Source organism: Thrips palmi, unplaced genomic scaffold (genome assembly GCF_012932325.1).
Source record: "Thrips palmi isolate BJ-2018 unplaced genomic scaffold, TpBJ-2018v1 HiC_scaffold_7, whole genome shotgun sequence".
NCBI lineage: Eukaryota > Metazoa > Arthropoda > Insecta > Thysanoptera > Thripidae > Thrips > Thrips palmi.
Genome location: NW_023144634.1, coordinates 8,762,404 through 8,789,763, shown reverse-complemented (window position 1 = coordinate 8,789,763; position 27,360 = coordinate 8,762,404). Strand labels below are relative to the sequence as shown.

At 52.8% G+C, this 27,360-nt stretch overlaps 5 protein-coding genes across 7 annotated transcripts in view; 2 read left to right on the top strand and 3 right to left on the bottom strand.

Moving 5' to 3' along the window:
- Nucleotides 1–2,675, bottom strand: part of LOC117652179 — a 93,712-nt gene extending 91,037 nt beyond the window's left edge. Inside the window, 1 exon segment of the mRNA XM_034396896.1 lies at nucleotides 2,461–2,675. The gene's annotated coding sequence lies outside the window, so the exon portion shown is untranslated.
- Nucleotides 2,676–7,426: 4,751 nt separating this feature from the next.
- LOC117652876 (acetyl-coenzyme A synthetase-like) lies at nucleotides 7,427–11,358 on the top strand. Of its 2 annotated transcripts, XR_004588188.1 has the most exons (8): nucleotides 7,427–7,805; nucleotides 7,947–8,154; nucleotides 8,270–8,483; nucleotides 8,604–8,801; nucleotides 8,878–9,060; nucleotides 9,141–9,309; nucleotides 9,396–9,661; nucleotides 9,763–9,904. XR_004588188.1 is itself a non-coding variant. In XM_034398052.1 (5 exons), the coding sequence occupies exons 1-5, from the start codon at nucleotides 9,569–9,571 to the stop codon at nucleotides 11,204–11,206; spliced, it is 1,263 nt and encodes a 420-aa protein (XP_034253943.1). In that variant the 5' UTR covers nucleotides 9,422–9,568; the 3' UTR covers nucleotides 11,207–11,358. The 2 variants fall into 2 exon arrangements, 1 of the variants encoding a protein (XP_034253943.1); XM_034398052.1 differs by lacking the exons at nucleotides 7,427–7,805; nucleotides 7,947–8,154; nucleotides 8,270–8,483; ... (1 more) ...; nucleotides 8,878–9,060; nucleotides 9,141–9,309 and adding exons at nucleotides 10,067–10,229; nucleotides 10,303–10,964; nucleotides 11,090–11,358 and having other exon boundaries at nucleotides 9,422–9,661; nucleotides 9,763–9,990.
- Nucleotides 11,359–11,681: 323 nt separating this feature from the next.
- Nucleotides 11,682–19,436, bottom strand: LOC117652874 (sodium/potassium-transporting ATPase subunit beta-1-interacting protein). Its single transcript, XM_034398051.1, has 8 exons — nucleotides 19,183–19,436; nucleotides 18,726–18,863; nucleotides 18,527–18,604; nucleotides 18,241–18,438; nucleotides 18,096–18,156; nucleotides 13,906–14,067; nucleotides 13,433–13,831; nucleotides 11,682–13,352 (listed from the first exon to the last, which is right to left on the bottom strand). Exons 1-8 carry the CDS (start codon nucleotides 19,234–19,236, stop codon nucleotides 12,883–12,885), a joined length of 1,560 nt encoding a protein of 519 aa, XP_034253942.1. The 5' UTR covers nucleotides 19,237–19,436; the 3' UTR covers nucleotides 11,682–12,882.
- Nucleotides 19,437–19,446: 10 nt separating this feature from the next.
- On the top strand, nucleotides 19,447–20,275 carry LOC117652877 (proteasome assembly chaperone 4-like). Of its 2 annotated transcripts, none has more exons than XM_034398053.1 (2): nucleotides 19,447–19,584; nucleotides 19,860–20,275. In XM_034398053.1, the coding sequence occupies exon 2, from the start codon at nucleotides 19,874–19,876 to the stop codon at nucleotides 20,249–20,251; it is 378 nt and encodes a 125-aa protein (XP_034253944.1). In that variant the 5' UTR covers nucleotides 19,447–19,584; nucleotides 19,860–19,873; the 3' UTR covers nucleotides 20,252–20,275. The 2 variants fall into 2 exon arrangements, with proteins under 2 accessions (XP_034253944.1, XP_034253945.1); XM_034398054.1 differs by having other exon boundaries at nucleotides 19,569–19,707.
- A 1,556-nt stretch (nucleotides 20,276–21,831) lies between these two features.
- LOC117652773 lies at nucleotides 21,832–26,013 on the bottom strand. Its single transcript, XM_034397867.1, is given in 14 exon segments — nucleotides 21,832–22,561; nucleotides 22,702–22,886; nucleotides 22,969–23,076; nucleotides 23,079–23,123; nucleotides 23,204–23,372; nucleotides 23,452–23,665; nucleotides 23,961–24,067; nucleotides 24,200–24,244; nucleotides 24,324–24,457; nucleotides 24,524–24,818; nucleotides 25,321–25,389; nucleotides 25,492–25,595; nucleotides 25,598–25,783; nucleotides 25,886–26,013. Coding segments are annotated over 14 exon segments (1,890 nt in total). The 5' UTR covers nucleotides 25,944–26,013; the 3' UTR covers nucleotides 21,832–22,390.
- Between the last annotated feature and the right edge of the window lie 1,347 nt (nucleotides 26,014–27,360).

The following is a 27,360-nucleotide window of genomic DNA, read 5'->3' as shown; positions in this document are numbered from 1 at the left end:
AAGACCCTACTCTTTCATGCCCTGTATCGGGAAGACGTTGACCACAACGATTTTGGCTTTGACCGCAACGATTTTCCGACCAAGTTGGCCAAAAAGTTGTCAAATCTCGGAAATTTGCTGATTTTGCTGACTTTGGGTGGCCACTGTGTCCAATCTAGTCTCCGTAAAAGGCCTCCCTCGACGTCCAAGTATTCTTAAGACCCTACTCTTTCATGCCCTGTATCGGGAAGACGTTGACCACAACGATTTTGGCTTTGACCGCAACGATTTTCCGACCAAGTTGGTCAAAAAGTTGTCGAATCTCGGAAATTTGCTGATTTTGCTGACTTTGGGTGGCCACTGTGTGCAATCTAGTCGCCGTAAAAGGCCTCCCTCGACGCCCTAGTATTCTTAAGACTCTCCTCTTTCATGCCCTGTATCGGGAAGACGTTGACCACAACGATTTTGGCTTTGACCGCAACGATTTTCCGACCAAGTTGGTCAAAAAGTTGTCGAATCTCGGAAATTTGCTGATTTTGCTGACTTTGGGTGGCCACTGTTTCCAATTTAGTCGCCGTAAAAGGCCTCCCTCGACGTCCTAGTATCCTTAAGACCCTACTCTTTCATGCCCTGTATCGAGAAGGCTATTGACCGCAACTAGTTTGGGAGCGGTAGCCTCACAAAGTTGGTCTTGAAGGGTAAAAACATAATGATGCCTTTTGCGGTCATATCCGCTGGGGCCTTTTGGGGGCCAGTCCGAGCCAGAGCCGTACATTGTAGCCCAATGTACGGCTCTGGTCCGAGCCTGCTTAATGCACGACCTTTCCAGACAGCGCGTTTCCTATCCTCGCACTGACTCTCTCCACTCGTTTTTCCACTGGGGGTTCGGGGCAGCTGATACGCCATTCACCGCCTCGGCGGGCCGATTGGGGCCGCGGGGGGGCAGCGGGGGGCCGCGCCGCGGCGGTGCCAACAGTGTGCCGACCGGGACTGGTAATCCGATTGTCGAGGTTAATGAAATCAGCCATGCCATGATAGTTGGCGCTCGTTTATCGCGCGCCGATTCCGCCCGTCCGTCCGTCCGTCTGTCCGGCTTGCTGTCCGTCCGTCTGCCCTGTCTGCCCTTCTGTCCGCCTGCCCGTGCTTCTGTCCGTTCGGCCTGTTCGGCCTGCTAGCGCGGCTAGCGCGGCTGGCGCACGGTCCGGCGGCTGGTGGGTGGTGGTGGCCAGATGGCCGGACGAGACGAGATGGATCGGGGACATAAAACCAGCTAGACGGATCGACAATGCTGTGCAATGCCGCCAACCCATCAGCTCCGTTCGGAATACTACTCTGTTTGGACCCCAGACGTCACGCTTCGGCGAGCCCCGCGGCAGCGCGGCCGCGGCGGACGTCCTTCCACTGGGGGGAGGGGGAGGGGGTACGGCGTTTGGTCCATGCGCCGCAGCCTGCCGCAGCCGGTGGCGGCGGTCGGGTCTGCTCGGGCCACGCACATCAAACGAACGGCACGCAAAATAAACCAGCAGAAACACAACAGGTGCTGCGGGGCAATTCGCTGTGCGCGTCGCGTCGCGGAGCCATGCAGACCGTCTCCGTGGCCGCGGGAGACGCAGGAAAGGCCGGGGACCACTCACTTCGCCGTCCTGGGGAGACTCTCTGTCTGCGGCCTCCGCCGCCTGGTTCTGCCTCTGTCGCGCTCGTGGGGCGTTGCGTGGGTGCGAGAGAGACAGAGAGACTGCGGGGCGGCGCGCTCCGCCGAGCTTCGCGGAGACGCAGCCGGGAAAACAACTCGGCGACCGCTTTGACTGTTTGCTTTGCACTAGAAGCGCTGCAGCCGCTGCCCCATTTCACTCTGACTGAAAGGCGGGCCCCGACCGGGGCCCGACCGGGGCCGACGGATATCGGCAAATCGTCGCGTCGGCAGGGAACAGTTAGACATGGTCCGCCGAGTTGCACACTGGGCCAGGAGACCGGTGGAGGCGGTCAAAATTCCGGACGGGTTGAATGGGACTCGAACCCAACGTGTGACCCCACCAACGGATTGCTCTCCTAACGAGGAATCCATTGGTGGGGTCGCATGTTCGGTTCAAGTCCCGTTTAGCGACTATGGACGCGTCTATACAGTTTTGGCCACAGAGCTGTTCGAAATGTTTGCCAACCCTGCCTTAAAATATTTACATTTGTGGTTTCGAGATTCCAGTGCCAACCTAATGTCACTTCAAGTTTGCAGTGTGACAGCACTTAAGCCCTGGCTAGAGGGCTCAGCCAATCAGTCCCCGACAGCCCACTGGTGGTAGCGGTGGCGGACTTCCCCAGGACGCCATCAACCATTATCAAATTGAGCTGTTCAAGTTGCACGCGTTGGTGGACCTGGCGGGCAAAGCGCGCCAATTCCGCCCCGCCTTGTTTACCCGCGTATTCGGGAGCGTTTCGCCGAGACGGCGGCCCACGCAGCGCAACGCAAACACTGACTCGACGCACCTCAAAAGCCCATTGGTAATCCTGTGCTGGTGCAGCACTGCCGCCGGCCTCCGCGCTGAGTATCCAGAAACACTCACAAACACGGACCACACAACGCCCTGGTGCTTAACGGACTGGTCGGCGTCCAGCCGAGCACCGCGATGACACCCGCCCCCGCGGCCGGGCCGGGGTGGCCCATGGCGCCATGGAGGACGACGAGAACCACGACGCGAAGCGCGCCGGCGCCGCGCGAACCGAAGAGCAACGAAGCAGTGTGTCCTCCGCGTGCGACGGTCTGCGTGCCACTGGGGAGGGACGGCTCGCTCGGCTCGGAGGGAGGGAAGGACGCCACGCCGCCAGCACCGCCACCCCAGCGACTGCCCAGCGACGCACCCCCACCTCAGCGGGCTGCGTCCGAGCGGCGGGTCTCTCGCACTCGCAGTGCGGCGCGCAGGGGTGGGAGGGAGAGGGGCCCGCCGCTCCACTCGGAGGCAGCCCCCCGGCGTGGCGCAGCGTGTGTATCCCAGTGTATCCGGCGCGGTGGCGGCGCGGCGTGTTTGTTGCCAGCCTCCTGCAGACCGATTCCGCGCTGTCTCTGTCTCTCTCGCACTCGTGGGGCGGTCCTTGTTGGTGCGAGAGAGACAGCGCGACCCCGTCGTGTCACCTGCGTGGTTGTTCGCGTTGGTCGTGCGTGTCCCGATCGACGCGTCGCAGATGAATCCTGGCCTGGGGCCGTGCCTCCATTCCATCTCCACCCCGCTTTCGTTTCGTCTGGCTGCCGCCGCCGCCGGATGCCGAAGAATGGTCTCGTCGCTGTCTCTCTCGCACTCATCGGCATCCTGGGAGTGCGAGATGAGACGGACAGGCGACGAAACAACCCTCCGGAATCAGGTGACTGTGACTGGAGCACTTCGGCGAGGACGTCGGGAAACGCAGAAGCGGATTTGGAGCTAGCAGAATGTTTTGTGAAGTTAGCGTGCTGCCGTCTGTGTTGTTGCTTTCGTGCTCTTCGGGTGCTTGCTGGAAATTCTGGGATGGTGGCCGTCACCGCGTCCAGGACTGTCAGTGTTGGTGCGATTTTGCGGTGTGGTGGAGAGTTCCACCTGTACCGAGGTGCGCGCCGCGCCGCGCTCACTCATTCGGAAAGGAAGACGGACGGCACGGCACGGCACGGGGCGAGTCGGAGGCGGCGGCAAGGCTGCGGCGAGGCTTTATTGGATCGGGATTTGCATGAGACGCGTCGGAGGCGCGAGGTTATCTCAGACTTATTAGGGGATGTGGGACCGGGACCCGGAAAGTTGCAGCCAACTTGACTCAAGCCGCGGGAAAGTTTCGCGTTTCGCGCCGAGGGGACGGGACGGGACACCTTCGACGCAATTCGCTCGCCCCGCGCGTGGCACGCCGTGGCACGCCCTGCACCTGACTCGGTCGCGGATTCGCGGAACGCTCGCGGCCAAATTGCCAACTGGCGTACTGGCGTTCGTCCCCGGGGTGGGGGGAGAGAGAGAGAGACAGAGTTACGCCTACGAATCGGCCATGAAAACTTAACCCGGCCGCACTATTTTCCGAGCACTGTCCTGGAGCGACGCGGCGACGCATATGGCCGCCGGGCAGGCACGTCCGGTAAACCGACACCCAATAACACTGCGAGCGTCCCGAACGCCCCGGGGACCTCTCTCTCTCTCTCTCTCTCTCTCTCTCTCGACGTGACTTACTTTCTGCGGACTCCATTCCATTTCGGTTGCTGGATGGACTCGAGTTCAGAAAGAGCGCCACACACTGCGCTAGGCAAGTTCCGTCATAAATTCCTGGGCCAGCAGACTGGTTTCCGAGAGTCGTTTTCGTCGCATTTGTCTCCCTCGCACTCACGGGGCGTCCCGTGTAGGTGCGAGCGACGAAAACGGATCTCGGAATCAGTCTACAGTTCGGGGGCGGGAAGGGGAATGGGGGCTAGGGGGCAACGCGATATATGCGCCGCGGTCGCTTTAGGCGGTGCACAAAATGCAAGCAAATCATCCGGAAGGCAACAAACTACAAGTTAAACTCTGCAACGTCGCAGAAGGGCTCCTTGAGAGGGCGCTGGCGGCGCTGGCGGCGAGGCCCCCGGGGCGGGGGAGGGGGAGGGGGAAGCACTTTGCCTTTGCCCCATCCGCACCACTGGATAAACGATACGCGTCGCGCCACTTTGATGCGAGGCCGCGAGGTCACGGAGAAGGGCGAGTCAATTAATATACGGCATCGAGAAAGCGTGGCCAAAGAGAAGTGGTACTCTGGAACTCCACCCCCTCCCCCTTTCGCCCTCTGTAATCTTCATAACTCGGTGTTTTGTTCGCCACTAGTTCTGTCTCGCTGCCATTTATTCCGTGCCTCCGACGCGCGAAGCAGCGCGAAGCAACGCGAAGCTCCTCTTTGTTCGCTTCGAATAATTTCCCTGCTCCCTTCCACCCCGGCGGAGCCAGGCGAGCCACAGGGTCGCTCTCTCTCTCTTTCTCTGTCCCTCTCTCTCGCTCCCGCTCATTAGGGTGCCTCCGTGCCTTCGGCAAGCCATGAGCAAGCCATCGGCACTGCGGTTGAGAAACAGGCCTAGCCGAGCGTTTCCGAAGAATCGCCTCATCCTGTCTCTGTCGCACCCCTAAGGGTCGCCCCCGTGAGTGAGAGCGACAGAGACATGTTGACGGAGGTGGTGGATTGCTTACTTATGCCCAGGTGACGCTCTTAATACTTTGCCAACTTCCCCAGACGAGACGAGGCACTCAATCAAGATGTCTTGTCAGGATATTGGTCGAATTTTTCATACTTCCCGCGCCCGTTTTCGCACTCGGTCTCCCCGCTCCCCTCGAACCTGCCTCTCTTCCTCTCTGTCTCTCTCGTTCTCTCTCACCCTTCGCGCGTCGACTCCCCGGGGTAATTAACAGCGACTCTGCCAATGCCGGCGCGGCTCAAAAGAAATGATTTTTCTCTTTTCTGCGCGGAAGGGAAGTCAAGGTGAGGAAGGGGGAGGGGTGTTATTTGGGCGGTTCGAGATACCGCGGGACGCCTAGCGAAACGGGCTTGGCTTTGGGCGCCGTTTTCGTAGACTTCGTCGTGGTGGTTCGCGGGGCTCTGCAGACTGATTGCGAGAGTCGTTTTCGTCGCTCTGTCTCTCTCGCTCTCATGGGAAGTCCCGTACAGGCGCGAAAGAGACACAGCGACGAACACGATTCTCAGAGTCAGCCTGCTGAAGGTACCGCGGCAGTGAAAAGATAAGGCAGGGGGCTCCTCGGTGGGGCCTCGGTGTTGGGGCCCCGGCGGGGCCACAGCGAGACACAATGGCTGCATTCACAACGGGCCGGCCCCAATGAGGCGCCGCGACGAGGGCGTCCTCCAGGGCCTCCAGGGCCTCCAGCAGACTGATTCCGAGACTCGTTTTCGTCGCTCTGTCTCTCTCGCTCTCACGGGGCGTCCCCTATAGGTGCGAGAGAGACGGAAACGACTCTCGGAATCAGTCTCCAGGGCGGCACCGGGCCGCCGCGGCGCGGTCCCCGGAGGGCCATCCGACGGCCATCCGACGCCGGGGCGGCAAGATTTCGCATTTCGTGACGCTCCTCTTGTTCCCGGCTCGAACCGAATCCCAACCCGGAGTGACATTTCGCCACGGAGGCGGTGGCGGCGGTGCCGGCGGTGCCGGAATCGAGAAGGGGTTGGCGGGGAGGGATTAGCTGGGGGAGGGGCGGGGCGGACACGTCGTTCGGGAGGATGAGGGTCACGGGGGCGCGAGGAGGACGCGATGTTTTGGAGCGGGGGTGGCGGTCGAGCCATGGTCGAACGGACGAGGCATTAATGGAAATCTTACCCCGCTCAGTTTGGTTCGACGTTAGTTAAGACGCGCTTTTGTGACGCCTTGGAAACCGCAAGGCGTTTGTGCCTTAGGGGCGCTGGCTGCCGTGGCGCGGACACGGTCCTCCCGCTCCCCTCTCTCTCTCACTCTCTTCTGGATCCACTCTGGATCTGCGATCGCCAACCGGAAGGCCGCCGTCGCTGCGGCGCGCCTGGCGGGTGGGCCACCCAACGCGCAGCAGACTGATACCGTGGGTCGTTTTCGGCGCTGTCTCTCTCGCACCCGTGCGGGACGGCCCACGAGTGCGAGAGAGACAGAGTGACGAAACGACCACTCTCGGAATGAGTCTGCCGCTAGTGCGGCCAACGGCCCCGCGGCCCGTCAAGGGAAAGGTCGGCGGGCGGGGCGGGGCGATGATGGGGCGATACAGTGGCAGGGCGGCCAGGGGCAGCCAGGGTGCCGGACTTCGAGCCCCGCGTATCGCCGTGCCTCACGCCGTGCCGCTCGCCTCGCCGCGCACAAGACCCCCAAAGAGGCTGTCGTCGCGGTCACTTTCTCCTTGCCACTCCAGCATCCAAGCCTCCAGGCCCGCGGGGTGCACTTGGAGGACGTGCAAATGGCAAGCAGCCAGTATCTCTTCCAAAGTCCTGCGGTCGTGAAGCGGCTCTGTGTGTGAAGGTGTGTGCGTGCGCGCGAGCACTGCACACCTGGGACTAGTTGAGCGCTAATTCGGCCAGCCTCACACCTGGTCACCTGCGTGCCGTTTACGCGGTCGTGCCTTCCGCGGGCCGCGGCGGCGGACGCGGCGAACGGTTAACAGCACACTTACTTGAAACTTCTCTCTTCTTTCCCTCTCCACCCCTCCCCTCGCCTGCAGACGACTTCGCCTGCCTTTCCCGCCCTTGCTCGTTCGAGTGCCTCCCAGTTTCGAGCGCCAACGGCAGCCAATGGCGGCAAGTCGTTGACCCCACGTGACCGAGACGGCGTCCCCGAGATCTCGACCGTGTTTCGGCTCGTTGGGGCCGCGTCCGAGAAGCACGCCGTCCTCGTCGCGCGCTTGCTTCGAGGCCGGCGCGTCGGAGAGCGATGCCACCAAAACAGACGGCGGCTCGGACGCAGCCGCGGAGGGAATCGGCCCATCGGCGTCGGCAGGGCGGCGGCGTCCGAAGCGGCCGGTGCAGCGCAGCCTCACGCAGCCAGTGGCGGTCACCGGTCAGTCAGTCCGTGGCCGGGTGCGGAGCGTCAGCGCAGCGTGAGCGTACCGAGTCACCAAAGGTCAGCCAGCCGGGACCGCCGGGACCGCAGTGCAGTGACATCGCGTCCACCGTGTTGACCCAGCGTCCCGTCCACGCCACTGGAAAGGCTCTGCCAGGCTCTGCAGCGCGCCGTCAGCCACCCCAGTGCCACAACGCGTCGCATTTGACTCCAACTCGCCAGCATGGGGAACAGCCAGGCCAAGAACAAGGTCCCCTCCGTGGAGGTGACGCACTGCACCCTGCACGAGTACGTCGCGGCGCGCGTCAAGGACCACGGCAGCAAGGTGGCCCAGGTGAGTGGCGCCATGTGTTTGTTTGTGTTTGTTATTCGGCGAACGGTGCTTCCGTCGCGCTGTCTCTCTCGCACTCACGCGGCGCTCCGCTTGGACGCAAGAGGAACAGTGTTGGGGTTCTGACGCGCGGTGTGGCTGCAGGTGGACGCGGTGACGGGCGAGACGGTGTCGTTCGACGCCGTCCTGGAGCGCGCCGCCGCCCTGGCCGCCGGGCTGACGGCTAGGGGCCTTCGCGCGGGCGAGGTGGCGCTCGTCATCGCGGAGAACAGCGTGCACTACCCCTGGGTGCTCCTCGGCGTGCTGCAGACCGGTGCCACCGCGCACCTCATCGACCCCCGCAGCACTCCACGTGGGTACACTGCTCGTCACTGTCTCTCTCGCACTCGCGGGGCGAGCAGCCGAAGTGTTTGGAACCAGTCTGCAGGTTTGTTCGGCTTACGTTTTTTACCGTGCCATCTTGTTAGGCGAGGTCCAGCACGCCGTGTCCATCTCGCTGCCGACGGTGGCGCTGGTGTCCAAGGCCGTGTCCAACCAGCCCGGCGTGGCCGCCGTCCTGAAGGGCTCGTCGAGCGTGAGCAGCGTGCTGGTGTGGGGCAGCGTGGACGGCCAGGACGCCAAGGCCAAGGACCTCCCCACCGGCATCGCCCCCTTGGAGCAGATGCTCGTCAGCCCCGCCAAGTAAGGATTCTATAGCTGTGGACAGATTTCGAGAGCCGGTTTCGTCGCTCTGTCCCTGTCGCACTCATGGAGCGTCCCGCATAGGTGCGAGACACACTGTCACTTGATGAACTTGCGCAGGTCGGCGTCGTCCGTGCCCTGTTCGCCGAGCGGCGCTGCCTCCGCCCCGGACGCGGCTGACGCGACGACCCCCACGGGGCCGACGTGCGTCCCCGACGTGCAGGTGCTGTCCGTGATGGACGTGGCGCCCGGCCGCGGTGTGGCCGTGACCCCCAACGCGCCGCCACCGACGCCCACCTCGCTGGGCGCTGTCTACGGGTTAGCTGCAATTTCTTGCACGATGGTCTGCCTGCCCTCCGCTAAAGATGTTCCGATTGACTAATGTCTTTTTCAGTGACAGCTCGCCGTCGTCCGGGACTTCCCCGATGCAGAAGTTCCTGGTGCACGCCGTGGACGGGCTCCCCCAGCCGCAGGGCGGGTCGGCCGTCGCCTTGCTGCTGCCCTCGAGCGGCTCCACGGGCATGCCCAAGGGGGTCATGATCACCCACGACAACCTGCTGGCCGCCCTGAGCCTCGGGTAAGCAGTGTCGCCGAATGGCCGTTTCAATCAATGTGGGCGTGGCCAAGCTCATCGCCGCTGTGGCATTGTGTTTGCAGGGACAAGTTCATCCAGCCAGACGACGTGGTCGGCGGCGTGTCGCCCTACTTCCACGCCTTCGGCGGCCTGCTCATGCTGATGGCTCTGTGCGCCGGTGTCCCCGTGGTGGCGCTCGGCCGCTTCACCATGGCGGGACTGCTGGACGCCGTGGAGAAGCACAAAATCACGGTAACACTGGACTGATTCCGAAAATATACTCTCACTGGTAGCCTTTATTCCAAATCAATTTATTTTCGGGCTGTTTTAATCGACAGGTGCTGCACGTGGTGTCCTCGCTACTCGTCTCGTTCAGCAAGCACCCCGTTGACGAGCTGGCCAAGCTCAAGACTCTGCAGCGCCTCTGGTCCGGGCGGCGCAGATCTCGCCGCTGGTGCAGAGTGCTCTCCAGACGCGCCTGCCCCACGTCAAGTTGTTCCACTCGTACGGCATGACGGAGACCACCTTCACCACGTTCTGCGGCGAGGTGCGCGCCGACAAGCCCGGCTCTCCGGGGACGCTGGTCAGCACCATGGAGTGCAAGGTGAGTTAACTTCAGTAACTCGAATTAACAAGGCCCTGTGAGTGAACACGGTTATATCTTGCTTGAATGCCCCTCAATTTTTTGTTTCATTTTCTTTTTAGGTCGTGGACACAGATACTGGCAAGACGCTGCCCATGGGATCGCGCGGTGAGCTATGCTTCAAAGGGTCCATGGTGATGAGGGGTTATCTTAACAACGCGGACGCCACCTCGGAGGCCTTCGACGCCGAGGGCTGGCTGCGGTCCGGAGACCTGGGCTTCGTAGACGAGGACGGCTACTACTACGTGGTGGAGAGGCTCAAGGACGTGCTCAAGTACAACGGCCACCAGGTAAGTCGCAGGGCCTGACTGGCCTGACCGGTGGCGGGAAGACGTTCCTTGGTGTTTGACCGAGTCTGTTGGCCAGGTGTCCCCCTCGGAGCTGGAGGCGCTGCTCATCACCCACCCCGCCGTGAGCGAGGCGGCCGTCGTCGGCGTGCCCCACGAGTACGGCGACGCCCCCAGGGCGCTGGTGATGCTGGCGGAGGGCCACCACGTCGCGGCCGAGGACCTGCAGGAGTTCATCCAAGGTAGTTCCCTCTCCCGCCGAACCACGCCCCGCCCCGCCGCCGCGGCCTGACACTAACGCGCTCGCTGTTGCAGGCAAGGTGGCCCCGCACAAGCAACTCCGCGGCGGCATCGTGTTCGTGACGTCGCCGTTCCCCAGGACTGCGAGCGGCAAGCTGCAGCGCAAGAAGCTCAACGCGATGCTCGCCAACGGCGCGGACGACTCCATGACGTCCTCGTCGGGCGCGGGGTCCGTGGGGGAGCCGTCGCTCCCCAACTCCCCGGTGCCGGAGCAGCCCAAGGCCGCCACGACGACGCAGCGCGCGGAGGCCCCCACCCCCGCCGACCTCAAGGACTTCAAGGACCTCCAGATCTCGAAGGCCGACGCCGAGCCCGTGAGCGTCCCCCAGACTCAGTCGGTGAGTTACGCGGCGGTCGCGGCGGTGACCGCGCCACGCTCCGAGGACGACGAGCGAGGAGCGCTGAAGGACACCTCGACGCCCAAGCGACTGGACGAGGACCAGCGTGAGGCGCAAGGAGCAGAGTCCGATGCGACACCAGAGATCGCAGTCTCTCCAGAGTTCCTCCCCCACAAGGGACACCGGCCTTCGGTAGTATCCACCACCAGCCTCTCGACCATCTACTCGCAATCGCCGTTAGAATCTCCCGTCCTCTCTTTCGGCGATGCTTCTGCCGCTTTTGGCGATAACTCTGCATTCGCCAGCCCATCAATTGCTGCCCTGAAGGAAGCAGCTAAGGTGAGGTCCTCCCCACTGATTAGGGGGCACTGTCAAGACTCTGTGGATGTTCGAATGATTTTCTAGTTCTATTTCTATGCGTATTAATAGGGCCTTTCATTTATCCTGGCTGCTTCTTGTTACAGGTGCCTCTTCCTTCTCCTTCAAATACGTACTCAGAAGTTAATGGCTCGCAGCTGTACAATGGTTCACAGGGATCCTGCGACATGGATTTGACATGTGACTCTCCTTCTACTGCATGATTTTATTATTGCTTAATCATTTTGTTATGTAAGAATTTTGTATTTTATGAAATAAGTTATGTGTTAGTAACACTATTTTTATCGAAGTTTTAATTATAATGTTTCATTGTCTGTAAAGTAAATGGGGCAATAAATCCTAATACTGAAGTTTATGTATGAACTATTTATTCCAACATATCACAGTGGATGTTACATGTAAAATTCAGTGCTACAATTGGCTAACTAAAGATTTCTTCCAAACCACATTGCACACCTATCCCTCCATACAGTATGAAATGTTGATCTAAACATACACAATATCACACTGCCCATATCAGATCTTTATTAAATCACCAAAATCCAAGTAGAGCATTAGCTAAGAGTTTGAAGAACAGGTAGTGTGGAAAAGCTGGAAAGCATAGATAGTGATGCTGATCAAAAGGTGCTTTCAGTTTACATAGGGTGGGATTTAGTAATGCATATAAGGCAAGAAATCTGGTAATAAAATCTTTACACTATATTACAGAGAAAACATCAAATTAATAAAATAACAGCAATTAAAATCTATACCTGATTTCAAGACACATGGTAAATGTAATATGTAAAAATACTGTCATGCTCTACACATTAAAGCCAACATAATTTGATTGATGCATAAAAAGTTAGTGGGTTGGGCTGCACATGAAAGAGATTGGAGAACGGCTCCAACACTTGTGGTTAGGGCCCACAGTCAACAAAAACCAATCCCCAATTGCTGCCATGTGCAAGTCCTTCCCACGGCAGTGATAAACTATGAATCACTCAGTCAATAGGTACCTAGAATAATTTGTAGATCTATGACTAAGATGGCTTATGGCAACAAATATACCATAAGCTAGCGAGATCAGTTTCCTTAACTATTCACCGACAACATTTGACAAACAAAATGAAAACACAGATACAGTATTTTTTTTGTATGTTTGTTTGATTTTTAAGTGAAATTAAAAATACAATACTGTCATATATAGACATTAATTCCATTTTTGCTTTTAGAACGCAACTATAGTTAAATTGATCAAAATACATGTGACACATTGTGTCAAAGAGTCTCATTTGCAAACTGCAAATTCAAAGAACAAGTTCATGTTGATTAAAGAAGCTAAGATATAATTATGAGGCAAGGAAAACAACATCTTTTATACAAATAAATTACAAATCTCATAAAAGTGCTATATTGACTTGAAGGTTACATACTTCAGTTCATTCAGAGGATCAGTCATATCTTAAAATTTTCTTCCATGATACTAACATTTCTTCCGTACACTTTCAAAACTTTTAATTCACCGTTAAGAAAAGTAAAAGCAATATGCTTATAAGAAAAGCTCAATTTCCATGAAAAATGCCTCCTATCAGCAAATGGTGCATAGTTCCTCAATTAGGGTGTGTACCCTTGACTTAGATGAACAATGCTAGAGAACACCACGGGTTCAGTGAAAAAGACGGGATACGAATGTCATTCACCAATACAAGGTGCAAGTCTAAATTTTTAAATGTGATCATGACAACAAACTTCAAGATTGTAATTCATTTTGATATCAACTGTAATTTACCATAACTCTTCACACATATAGTCACCATTAAACTGTGATTGAGGGAAACAAAACAAATGCCCCTGCTGTTCCCACTTTTCTGACTGTACCCGAGTGTTCTCCCTACTGTCATATGACTGTTTCTGAGTCTAGATTTCCTTGGGAGCGGTACGCTGGAGGTCCACTATTTAAGAAAGCAGCATTTCTTAAAGATTGTCTTCCGCTATTTTGACTGCGTCGGTAGGAGTTGACGACAGGCACCTGAGCAGTTGCCTGCCCATAGTTGTTGGAGGGGCTGAGGTGACCAAGAGCACGAGCTCCATGATAGTTGGAGTAACTCGACCGAGCAGACGGAGGTCGGTTATATGTGTCATCTTCATCATCATCATGATTAGCCAGAGATTGATTAGAGCTCTGCTGATAAAGAGGGTTCACATGTCCCGATTTTCTCCAGTTGTTGGTGCCCATAATCATAGCACTGGATGGGGGATTCTCTTGTGATATTAACAAATCTGTGTGGGATGTTGACTCCACAAATCCAGGTCTAGATTCATTAGAAGTGGTAGAATCTCCAAGGCCACCAGAATACGATGGAATTGCTGAATGAAAAACTGAGTGTTAGTACAAAAAGAAATACATTGCATTATCATAAAATGAACAAGGGAAATTGACTACTCACCTAATCTTCCCATGCTGTGAGATGGGGGTAGCTGCGGTGGCAGTTGAGGTGGTAATTGTGGAGGTAGTTGGTGGGGCAGCTGTGGAGGAAGTTGAGGTGGCAGGTGATGGTGAAGCTGTTGCTGCTGCTGCTGAATGAGAAGTCTTGTCACTGGGTTCTGATGCTGAGGTTGAGATCTGTTTTTCCTGCCTGATGACCTTAATGAAGATCTTGCAGATGTGCCACCCCCACCTTGCCTTCTCTGTAAAGTTGGTGGATGCTGGCTGTGAGAAGAAGCTCCCCTCAAGGTGCCTCCACTGCTAAAGCCTGATGTGCCCCTAGAGTTGACACTACGCCTCTTGACACGCCTTGGTGTCATGGGCCGAGGAGAAAGTTGAGGCCCTGGTAGTCTTGCACCACCTAAGCAAAGAATACATTTATTGCAAAACTCATTTCTTCGAATTCTTCAAAAAATTATGAATATATTTATGTACCTGGTAATGTTCCATGGCTTCTCGGGTTGCCATCCAAGCTCTCGTCTTCATCCTCCTCTGTGAACTGCTCATCATTCCGATCGGTTTCATGAGGATGAGGTGTGTACTCAATTGAGTACAACGAAGCTGGACGAACTGCAGCACCACCTTTCTTACTTGATGCTGCAGAAAATAAAAGTCAAGTCAGAAAACAAACAAAAGTAAATTTTTTGTTGGCATTTGAATTTGTTTCCTTGAATCCCAAATTTTGAGAATTTCAGTATGATGTCAATAATTACTTTTAAAATTCTAATTGAAACAGTGCTTATTCAGATCTTATTCCTCTGAATCTGGAAGCACTCGCACAGAATGAAAATCAAGCTTAAGTGTGGGGGCCTAAGATTAAGATTAGGATGAAAATTCACCAAACATAAACAAATGTGAGTTCATTTACAAAAACTCAGGATTTGGTGGAAAAACCCATGCGAAGGTTTAGCATGCAAATGAGACTGTTAAATATCCAAGTAACCATGCAAGAGCAGCACTGCATAGAAACAAACCACCGAGAGTAAGTGAAATAGATGAAATAAGTGGGAAGAAGATTGTTTCAATCCTAACCACAACCAAACTTTATCAGAAGTGTAAACATAGGCAGTGCTCAAAATTATATTGGCTCTGCTTTGAACTGGTGCGGTGATCATGAATAGTGACTAGAAATAACAGAAACAGCGATGTTAGATTTCACATCTTGTATTTGTCTTCGTAAACTCTTTACAAGGTTTCATTATACATAGGAAAATCCAAGATTGACAGCACTGACTCAAATAATAAAAACTTTTAAAATCCGTGAAAACAACCAAACATGATATCAGTATCACAGGCAAATTAACAAACTAACAAATTAGCACCATAGGATTATTGTTAGAATAATGAATGTGAAACTTCTACAACTGATTAAGATTCAATTCAAAAAATAAAATAAATAACTTACACATGCTCTCTCTCTCTCTTCACCAGCCCAGATAGGAAATGGCTAATAGTGAACCATTTTGCATCAAGATGACTCATCTAATCACTATCAAAGCCAGTTCGTGGTTTAGATAAATGGCAAGAGTTGAGGGCAAACATGAGTGTTTGTGCAAGAAATACATAAATTAAAACAAATAAGAAAAAATAGATAAAATCAGTACAGCACTACATCGCTCTTGATCCCTCAATGCAAAGTCTAAGTCCTGATAAAAAACACTTAACCGTACATGAGGCAATGAAAACGTGTGCTACAAGGGGAACACCCTGAAAGAGTAAATTACAACTAATCATACAAAAAAACAGACTTATCATTCTACTACAGGCTTGTGTAGGCAGTGGTACAATTTCACGCAAAGAACAAGTAAATTACAACGTGCATTGCACATGTCACTGGGAATCACAAAGTCTGGTTGATGTTACGTAGTCACCACAAGATCATTTGAAATCAGCTGTCTGAAAGTAGCTCCCATTAGAAAGTTAAGTACAAAGCCACAAGAATTTTACATTAAATCTACCAAAGACTTTAGGAGAGGAATATGTGATGATGCCTACTCTAAGATAGTAATAAAAACAGTAAACCATAAATCACATGTCTGGAATTTTTAAAGACAAGAAAATTTACAAACAGTCAAGAGACAAAGCATAAATGAAGTAAGAAAGACATGCAAATGTTAATAACATTGAAAACTCAACTGCAAAGTTGAAACCCAGGGAAAATTTGCCACTAAACCAGTTAATTATGATAAGGAGCTTAGATGAGCTGGCTTTGAGGGCTCTAAGTAAAACAGCAGTTACAAGACCAATCAGCGATCATTTAAAAATACAAATGACTAAGAATTAACAGAATTCAGCAAAAATATTAACGTAAATTTGATCTTATTTACTTGGGTTTCAGTTCTGTATGAATGGCTATTGACACTCCTCGTGATGGAACCAAGTCAGTACCTGAAAATATTCATTATACTAACAATGGGATATGTTCCTTAAAATGTGTCCAAATTAGTTAGACAGTAGAGATGATGAACGTGAAATTGGGTCAGTCTTGGAATAACTCACTAGGCTCACTTTGTACATAAAGAACATAAAGAGAACTAGCAAAATACATGGCAAATTGCATTTTTTAAAACTTAGGATGAATTGAATTGAGCAGAAATAATAATTTAAGATAAGATACACTAGCATCACACACTAAAGTTAAAAATACATACAATCATGAATTGATGTCAGAAGACATTGAAAATGATAATAAAGGATACTAAAAATCAACTTTAACTTTAAAGTTGATAGGGTCAATTACTCGATTTAGCACTAATGATTTTCCTTGCTGTTTATGCTGATCAGCTCTTGTTTTCTTCTTTACCCATGATGTCCACCTTGTTTTGAATTCATTCTTTCAGTGACCATACTGTTAAATAAGGAGCCCAAAGATGGGGTAAAACTATTGAGAGGAACTTACAATGTAGTCTTAGTTAGTGTCTCTGGTCCCATTGGAAATAGAGGAAAAGGATGACAAATACTAAGAAAATGGCACGCACCATCCAAAGATGGACAGTTATGGCACATAAGTAACAACTTTGAGAGTTAATACCCCCAAATTCTTTGAGATAGTCAACTTAGCCCAACAGTTCAAAATTCTACAAATTATTACAAGAAAGAGAGGGTGAAAATCAGTCAAACCTTGATACATGAACTGAGAGGGGTCTTGGTTTTAAATTTCGCTGCTGATGAAGTGGCATTCTTCTAGAATCATCAGGGGAGAAGTTTTTCCGTTCATTGCTACCACTGATACCCGCTTTGTTCACAAACATGTCAGAGCGGCACATTCGGATAGAGTCACCATTGCGAGGTAGAGAGTAAGCTCTTGGCTGACCTAAGGAATCTTGTCTATTCATCGCCAAGCGAAGTTGACTTGACCGCAAGAATGACTGGGTGCTGTTGGTGGGCACACGGACATAAGTAGGCCGGAGTGCCAAGTGCTGCGGACTTTTCGTATCAAAGCCCCCAAGAAAATCAACTGAAACCAAGACAGCCAGTCCCAAGGGAAATGAGAAAAGAGTACATGCATAGATGAGTGCAGTTGCATAATGTGAGATTAGTTTGCCATTCTCAGGTAGTTCAGTGGTCCAGGAATTTTTAAGTTCAAGGCTGAAATAATGTTTTGAACAGAAGATAGTAGAAAAATCAAATAATATACTCAAAACGCACTATTAAATTCACTTCCTTGCAATACAAATTAAGACAAAAACAGGGGCATTCACAAAAACTAGAAAATAAAGATAATCAATCATGCAATGGTCAACACTAACTGAAATATGATCTATGTTCTTCAAAGTTCAATACATGTCTTTCCCATCCCCTATTCCACCTTAACAAAGTGAGACTTAAAACATGATGAACTTAAAAATTTGGCAGAAAGTACTAGAAATGCAGAATGTGAAGAGCACAATTAAAAATATAATGATAAGAAATACTGTAATGATAAAACACGCACAAAGAAAAAAACAACCTGTCATCAGCCTACATGCAAAATAATACCCATTTTGCAACAACAAAGCATAATAGATAAGACATTATTTTAAACTGAAACTCAGAAGTCCTACATGAGGCAACAGATAAAATCTTTTCAAAACCAATCAAATTTATGAAAGCAACACTGCAGTACCCCTAAAATGAGTGACAGCAGCACTAAATTTCATCGGATTCAGGAACAGTTAATGCATTCCCTACAGTTATGCGAAATACTAAATTATGGCATAAAGATCTGAAAGGAAACTCAATGACTAGTGAACGTGCTCTTCTGTAATACCAAATTGATAAAGTTCATGCTCTGAACAAACTTACCACACCATTTGTGAGTCAAATCCACCAATAAAATCAACTGCAAGGAATACCAAATTAGGATCTTGAACGGTCAAAAAGAATCATGATTTCTGATTTGAGGTAGAAATGTGCACACTGACTGGTTTAGAATTGTAAATACGATAAGAAACATGCAGTGACAAATTGAGCTGTAAGTTAAATGATGCAAGTTTCAAATTTATCCAATGTAATAGGATAGAGAACAGAAGAGACAAAGACCCAACCACCTGCTATGGGTGTGCAACCTTAATGCGTGGGAGATATTAAACATATTTAACACCCGCACCAATAGGCTTAAGTAAAATTTATCAAGTGAAACTTACAACTGTCGTCTTCATCCACCAAAATCCTTAGGACATGAATCGCTCCACAGCCTCCCAAAACCTTAAAGATAAAAAATCAATCAGGAATTTGTATAAAACAAAGCAGTATGTTCCAATTGAAAATTAGTGAATTGAAAACACTTACAGAAAGAATAATTTGGATGGCAGCATGAAGAACTTCAACATATTCATAATTTAGAAGACATCCAGTCACGGAGTCCGGTCCGATAAAGTCAGTTGATGGATCAGCAGTATTTGATAGTACTGGCCGACAACCAAATCCATTCACTGCCCACCAACTCATACTTCCGGAGTCCTTCCAGTTGAGAACATATCCAGCAGTCTAGATAGAATTTAAAATTAATTGAGGTAATTGGAGTTTATACTTTGATAAAAATTATGCAACAACAAAACCAACGAGAAAAATATACCTTGTCAAGTCCGACATTCAAGTAGAAACATATGATGAAAATATTCCAACCAATCCAGAGGGCACTCCATATTGAATACTAAAAACACAAAAGTAGAGATTTATAATTAATATGAATGGCAAGGAATGTTAAACAAGCCATAAAATTATAGTCTTCGTGAAAATTTTGAGTTGAATGAAAACTCAGTTCGAATACTTACAGCAATGACATATTTTGGTCTAAACTGATGTGTTCCAAAAAATCCAAAAATAACAAATATTATTTGGAAAAAATTTGCTAAAATCGGACCCCACAGAGTTCCCAGGAAATCGAACACCTGTCTCTCCACTGTGCAGAGCTGGAAAAATTAGGAGCAATTTTGATTAGGACATGATTGGGAAGTGAAAACAGCGAAGCTTTCATGAGAAACACAGCGAGGAAGTATCAGACAAAGGACTACTTAAATAGTATGTTTAGATAACCTCTAAACATTTGGCATTCCAAACGGTCAAAGATACAGGAGATAAAATTATGGATGCCCTTCAAGTTTAAAATGTAAAAATTTAAAGAAGGCTAAATCGGTGAAATTAAGAACTGCAGAGAATTGAAAGGAGTGGTGAGCGAATGCTTCGGTAGTGATTCATAACATTAGGGCCTAATTGGCAAGCCAAACTTACCAGTTGCAAAATGCATATTGTTAAAACAAAATGCCGTCTCGTACAAAGTCCCATGACATTTGGAACGATGAATAAATGTAGATATTACACTGGGCTTCAAGGTTGCGATTACTTAAAGCTGCATTTCGAGAGAAGAAAGTTTTAAATTCCTTTCAACCGACGAAAAACGAACGGTCTTTCTTTGTATGCACCTGCTGCACTGAACACTAGCGTTGCACAGAAACAAACACTTGTTGGCGCAAGCGCCGTTGGTCCGTTTGCTTGGCACTATTTGCAGGCTGGTCAGAAGCGCCCGAATGCACAACGCCATGGCACCGCCGAGACCGACCCCATTAAGTGGAACGTACCCATGCATAGCAGACGGTAAGAAAAGAAGCCTGCACTGACGGCGACTTGAAAATGGTGAGAAAAGGGAGATTTTTGATATAGTAGTGGTCTTACGCTTTGCCACGATCTTATCGTATCAGTTGTGATTGACGTGTTCCATTAAACTGTCAAGTTTTCTCGCAAGACACGTAGTTACCGGTACGGAGAAGTCACTTCTGTTTTGTCTTTGTTTTTGTTTATTTGAGTTGGTGGGGTAGGGCAATAGCCTCTGCTTCTCGCATGACTTCGGAATTATTCAATGCATATTTACTTTTGCGTTTACTTGACGAATTTTTCTATTTCTATTACAGGTTGATGCAGAACAATGGAAGTAGCGTCGATTGAATACTGTGAACCAAAGTTGGTGTCCCATGGATTCCACTTCAAAGCCTGCGAGCAGGGAGTTGTAGTTAAAGCTTTGAAACTTGAAAAGGGACTGTTTATTTGGGTCGGAGCTCTGTCTCAGCCTGTCTTAGAGGATCTGGCGCTGTCCATGTCCACACCATATGAACATGATCCTATTCAGACAAAATTAATGGGAGATGTTCTGAACATGACATCAATGAATCTCGGCTCTCGGCTGTCGAAGAAGTTGGGTAAACCCGTCTACTTGAGCTTCAATTTGGAATGCGACAAAATGTCTCTGCCAGCCATTGAAGCTGGCATAGTGGAAGAAATCAAGAAGCATCCTCACCTTTTTTAAGAGGATAACATTTCTGTAAAGAAGCCTTTATTCAGACTGTGATTGACTTCTATTCTAAAACAATATTTTTTGAGGGGTTCTGAATCAGTTTACATTCCCTTTCCCTATCTCAAAATGGCTTCTTTTTTGGCTGTGGATTTTGGTAAAAAATGTGTTGTTACCTGTAACTTTCAAGAGCAACTACACCACCAATGTGACAAGACTACTCAAACAGAAGAGACAGACAGCGTTGATGCCTTATTAACTCACATTTTGGATTTACCAGATGAGGTTTTAGCACTTATATTCTCTTATTGTGATGCCACTCAATTGATTCGGGATTTGTGCACTGTATGCACAAGGTTTAGATCAGTAATTCTTAATAATGTAGTTTTGTGGAAGGATACCTTCTTTACCTGGGACGTGAAAAATCCCAATTTAAGTCTGTTTTGTAATATTGTATCTAATGCTCCTGCTATTCGATGTATTCGCATTAGGCACCCTGGTACTGTCAGTGACACTCAGTTGCTTCGCTTGTTCAAAGATATAATTACTAACCATTCAAAACTACGTACTGTAGAGTTAGATTGTTACGAACCTGCCCATGGATACAGTAGTGAGCTGCTTGATGGTTTGCATGAAGGTTGTGGTGAAACACTTCGGCACCTTCGGCTTCAGGGACCTCTCCTGACAAGTGCAATTCCCAATCTTTTCCATTTTTCTATGATGACAACTCTTGAGTTACATGATGCCACCAATGTTAAAGGAAATGACCTCCGAGATTTATGTGATCAGTGTCCAATTCTGAATTGGCTGTCCCTACCTAGAGCTTCATATGTAAGAGATGTCGACTTAGAATATTTCTTTGAAAAGAAGCATTCAATGCTTGTGGGTTTTGATCTATCTGGGTACATGATAAGTGACAAACCCATGGTGAAATTGTATGATGCACCTCGCCTTGTTCATGTGAGTCTCAGAGATTGCCGCAACTTGAATTGGGGTACTTTTTCTATGATGAGAAGCTTAAAGGAAATCCGCTTTGTTAGGCTGAGACGATTGAGAGTAACAGGATTAGCACTGACGTCATGGTTGTCTGGTTCTCGCAATTTGAAACAGTTGCAATTGTTGGATCTGCAGTATGGGTATTATTTGGGTGATTGTGTTGCCCTTATGATTTCATTTTTCTGCCCTAATTTGCGTTATTTGTACCTTGGTGGTGTTCCTACAATTACGAAGCGCATTTGTGAGAGAGTTAAGGAAAATCTCCCAAATCTGCTATACTTCTGTTGTGATCTGATACCAACTCCATGACGATATCTTATATTCCGAGATAAAATTCTAAGGAACAATACAGGTTGGATGCTAATCTGACTTATGAGGGAAAAAATAACTTGACATCTTTCTCCTTAGAATGATACCTCGGAACATCAAATACAATGCATGATCAAAATGTTCCTCAAGCACAACATTTGAAGTATTTTTGAAGTGTTCTAGTAGGGAAGCCTGTATGGTGTGCCTGAATCCTAGACTGCTTTTTGATTTGTCTGTATTTGATACAACTTTTTGGAAACCTTAGCTTGAGCCATGAAGTGACTTAACAATTACCATATGTGATGCCTTTATTCTTTTGAAGAACATCTTTTCATCAATTTTGAATGATTGTCTTGTTGTACAACAAAGGTTTTGTCATTGACTTAATGTTTATGTTAATCACTAACTGTTAGAATGTAGCAGCTTTGTACCATATGCAAGCGATCACTAAAGAAATCATTAAATGATTATTTGTAATTAAGCAACATTTGTCATCAAAATTTAATTATGTACTTAATTTGGTTCAATTGCATAGATGTTTCATTAAAAAATGAATAAAAGCTTGTTCCCCTTTATAACGTGTTTCATTTTTTGTCATCATACACCAAGATTCCAACTAAAGGACTTTTGTTTTGAGAAACAGTTTTTGAAAGGGGTGACCAGATGAAAAATATTATTCATTATCTGTTAGATTTTTTTCTTCTTCAAAAGAGTCAGCTGCTCTCTTAAGATCAAACACTAAAATAATATCACAGACCTCCTTTACCTAAATATTTTCAATATGCAAATTTGGACGACTCTGGCAATCAGTCTCCAGGCGGGCTCCTGGTGCAAGGCGTGCTGGGCGTGCTAGGCCAGGCTGGGCGCGATGGCGGCCGAGGCCAGCGCCAGGCAGAGGACGGCGCACAGCTTCTCCAGCGCCGTGGCCAGCATCATCCAGTCCCTGCGCCTCTCCTCCTCGTCCAGCTTGTTGAGCATCTCCAGCACCTGCTCGGTGCCGCCGCCCGGACACTCCCGCCACTGGAAGGCAACGACGGCGATGAGCCACGGCATGCCCGCTCTCGTCGCTCTGCCTCTCTCATGGGTGCGAGAGAGACAGAGCGACGTAAATGACTCTCGGAATCAGCCTCCAGCACTGCCATACTACACGAGTCACCCACTCTGGGCCTCTCCGGCGGGGTGGGCCGACACAGCAGCATCCTGGCGAAGGCGTCGCTCCGCATGACCCTGGCCAGGCACCACGGCAGCGCGGGCGGCTTGCCCCTGCTGCAGTCCGCGGCGCCCGCCACAGTGGGCAGCAAGAGACCGGCGGCGGCCAGCACCATCGCCGCCGACAAGCACGCCACTGGAACGAAAACGAAGGGCAGTGAGAGGGCTGCACTCTGTTTGTACCGTAGCGGTTCGAGAGAGACAGCTCGTGCACCCACCACCCTGAGGCGCCGTGGCGTGGACGGCGGGGGGCAGCGCGGCCTGGAGGCTGATGAGCGCCACGGCGGTCATGACCAGGTTGAGGGAGGCCAGCGCCGTGCCGGGAAGCGGGGTGCGGCCGCGAGCAGCGTCGCCACGCAGCACACGCACACGCCTGCGCCAGAACATCCACAACCCCATGAGCACGATGGAGACGAAACGAATCGTCAGGCGGGCGGCTGAATGATGGCCCACCGGAGAACGCGGCGAAGAAGACGCAGCCGAGTCTAAAGCCGCGATGGCGCAGCCGTATCCTCAGCACCATCTGCGTCTCGGCTCCCTCCATGTCACCGTCGGCGTGGACGGAGGCGCCGGCCCAGTCGTCCTGGCTCAGGAGGGTTGGCTCGGGCCGGTGGCCGGTCATCTATCGACGTAAATCGGAATATAGATCGGCCACAGTGTAGTACACACTGTTGGCCGGTGATTAACAGTGCACGACCAACCTCGTACAGGCGCTGCGAGGGGGCTGCCGTGGTGAGGTTGACTGGCGGCGCCGCCCCCAGGCCGAAGTCGCACGTGTAGGTGCCGGCCGCCAGCGCGCACGCCGCCCGCAGCGCCACGGGGCAGCGGCAGTGCACCTCGCCCGACGAGGACACCTGCAGCCGGGCCTGGCCCAAGGCCTGGCCGAAGGCCGCCAGCCCCTGCAGGTGCGTCACGCTGCAAAGGCCCCCTCTGCGTTGGTCTTGCGGACTGGAGCGCCTGCGAGGTAGGCCACCCATCCGCCCCGCAACGCACCGCTGTGGAGCCGGTGGCCTACCTCGCCACTGTGAAGACGGCAGGCGCAAGGTAGGCCACCGTCTCCACAGCGGTGCGTTGCGGAGCGGATGGGTGGCCTACCTCGCAGGCGCTTCGGAACCTCCACCAATGCTTTGCTTTTAAGCTTAATTCATCTACAGACATTAGTTTTCTCGAAAGTTCGCACACTGTTTGGCGGCATTTTTTCTGTTCTCACCCCGTGGTCCGCACGTGGGGCACCCAGACGTCCGACGCCGAGACGGAGGTGCTGTTGACCCCGACGAAGTCCTCGGGGTTCCACGAAAGCCTCTCATCGCGCCAACTCTTGAACGAAATACGAAATGACGCGAGCAGATTAGTCTCAGCTCGCATAACAGTGGCGTGGGCGCGTTGCGTGTGGCGCTTCGCGATTCGAGGTCTCGAGTGTCGAGTCGATTCGACCCGCTCTCGACTCACCAGATGCATGGTGGCGGACAGGGCGAGCAGCCCCAGCACGTCGTCCTGCAACAGTGTAACGGTCAACGCGGAACGGGGCGCGGTCCGAGCCCTCGGGCAAACTGCCTCATGAGCTGCTGCTCACCATCGCCACCCTCCCCACGGCCAGCTCGGCGTGCACGTCGACGGCGTGGTGCGGAGCGGCCTTCTTGTCGTTGGTGAGGACGCGCTGCCGCACGCGCTCCTCCGGCGTCATCCAGTCCGCGTCCAGCAGGGGGGCTCCTATACCACAAGTTTCCGACAGTCACTATTTGCACCCACTCGGTAGAGAGCCAAAGACTTAACAGTGCGTACCCGCCTTGCCGCAGCCGTAGAGCCAGGTGCCGTGGACCTCGGTCCAGGTGCACAGGCTGAAGTACTTGATGCGCAGCGGGTCCGGGTCGACCCAGGCCAGCAGCGGGGCGCCGCCGTCGGGCCCCACGGCCAGCAGCCCGGTGCCCATGTCCACCAGCAGCCAGAAGGCGCGCAGCTCCTGGTTGGACACCACGCCCGTGGTGTAGTTGAAGGCGCGCCGCGGCGGGATGGAGGCGGGCAGGCGCCGGAAGTCGGTGTACGAGTTGTTGCCCGCGCCCAGCACCACCTGCGGCACGGCCGAAGAGCCAAAGCACGGCGGCAGTCGCGACGGCTGTTGCGTTCGCGTTCGCTCGCGCGCGGCCTCGCAGGAAAGTGCGTACGTTTGACGCGGTCCTTTGACCTCCCGCTCTATCTCACTGCTGCGGCGGGGAAAGGGGGAGGGGGGATAACAGGGCTGCTGGATGCCCTGGTGAATGACCCCCCTCCCACCCGTCGCCCTCCAGTGGGCAGGACCTATCGCATGCATGTGCGTGCATCGTGTATACACACTTTTTCAAAGCGGCCTTTTTTTGTTTGGCCGTTTTTTGTTTTTGTTTTTGAAAACACTCGGCGAGTCTCGGCATGTTATCGCTCCGAGGACGGACGACGGCGAGGGGCGGGAGTGGCGGCCGCCGCGGAGGATGTTGATTGCACATTGCCATTGCCGTTGGATGGTTCTGCTGCAATGCTCGCCTGCCGTCCCGCGACTCTCTAGAGGGCGAAAACGCCCCGGCCCCGCGAATACTCGCCTCGTACGCTTCCCGGTCCGACCGCCTCTGCGAGCTGAGCAGGATGTGCGCGTCGCTCTCGGCCAGGACCTGCAGCAGACAACGCCACAACAACGTCGCTTCAAATTCGTCCTGCCCGCCGCACTTTCAGTTGGATGTTACGCGGGCACGGGGCTCGCGTGGCGTTCCGACCTGGAACCGCAGAACCAGCTTGTCCCCCGGGGCCGGCGTGGCGGCCGGGGGCGGCGCGGCGGCGGCGGGGCGGCGGGGGCCTCCGTGGCGTTGAGCAGGCGTGCCGCCGGCGTGGGCTGCGGGCCCGCCACCAGCGGGGACGGGTAGCCGCTCATGGGGTCGTCCGAGGGCGGGGCGGTGGCGGCCTCCAGGGGGATGAACTGGCGGTAGCCGTAGCCCGAAGTGACGATCATCTGACAGCGGCCGAGGCCGGCCTGCCGGTGCGCCCACTCGTCGGCGAAGTCGAAGCCATCTGCCGGCACAGTGGCAGAGGGTGAAAGTCTCTCTCGCATCTATACGGGACGCCCCATGAGTGCGATAGAGACAGCGACTAAAGCGACTCTCCTGCACGTACCTATGGCGTCGGCGGCGACCTGGCCGACGGTGAGGAGGATGGAGACGGCCATGAGCATGGTCCTGTGGGGTCCGCGCCCTGCCGCCCGCGCGCTGCTGGAGTCCTGTCAGAGTCTGAGTCGATCCACCATCCGCCACACACGACTACACTGTTTGGCACGACCCCCTTCCCCTCTCCCCCCTCCACCCCGCCTTTTCGCTTCCGGGCTCGGCGGCGGCGTTCCGAATGTATTTCGCTGTGGCGGCGCAGTCGGCGCAGTCGGCGCAGTTTCCACTCGTACGCCATGCCTTCAAAACGACAGACTGCAGCAAGAACTGCAGCAGCTCGATCCCGAGCAGTGCCCGCGTCGCTCCGTCTCTCTCGCTCTTCCGGGGCGTCCCGTGTGGGTGCTGCGAGACTGAGCCGGGCCGCCTTAGGACCCTGGCTCCAGTGTAGGGCCCTCGCTCCAGTGGCGCGTCGTGGCGCGTGGCGCGTCGAGACCTACAAGCAGTGAATGGGCGCGGCCACGGCTCGCTGCGGCCGGCCGATAGCGCTGTAGGGCGCCGAGGCGCCAAGGCCACGCGCCAGGTGGCGCTTTCGTCGCTCTGTCTCTCTCGCACTCGCGGCGCGTCCCGTGGGGGTGCGAGAGAGACAGAGTTCGGGGTGGGCCTGCTGGCCGGCGCGCGGCCCGCCTTGCCCAAGCAGCCCTTGCCTTCGCGCTTCGCGCTTCGCATCGGCGGCATCCTGGCGCGGCATTCTCTCCGAACGCGTCCGGCCTTTGGTGCCGTTGGTCCGGCCGGGGCGGAGCTGGGCGCAGCGCCCCGTTGCCCAATCGCCTCGCCGCTCTGTCTCTCTCGCACTCACGGGGCGGGGCGGCGGGGCGCACGGGTGCGAGAGAGACAGAGCGACTGCTGCTGATTTGTTTCGCGGCGACAATGAGCGGAGGGAGGCGGCCGCGCCCCGCGGGATGGGAGTCGTGGCGTCGCTCTGTCTCCGTCGCACCCATGGCGCGCCCCGCATGAGTGCGAGAGAGACAGAGCGACGACACGACTCTTGGGAATCGCTCGGCGCGCGGGGAGGCCGGGGCCGGCCGTGGCCGTGGACCTTGGAACCTTGGCGCCGACTCTCCCTTTCTTTCCACCCGCTCTCGCTCTTTCTCTCTCCCTCTCTTTCTCCCGCGCTTCCTCCAGAACACGCAGCATCCAAATTACCAAACAATACAACGCATTGAGCACGTTGACCGCGGATTACGACACCGTGATGGATTATTTCTCCCTTCAGAATGTTCTAGAACCGTTCCCGAATAGTTCTCGAACTCCAACCCTTGGAAATTCCATCCACCCTTCCCCCGCCTCCCCGACTTGGCTGCCCCTTCCCTCTCGCAATGATGACAGATTTCCACGAGGCCCGCCCCGCTGCGCCCTCTCTGTCCGCGACACGCCCACGCCGCTATCTTTCCTTTTTCCGCGCGGATCAGAATTCGGATACGAATCATT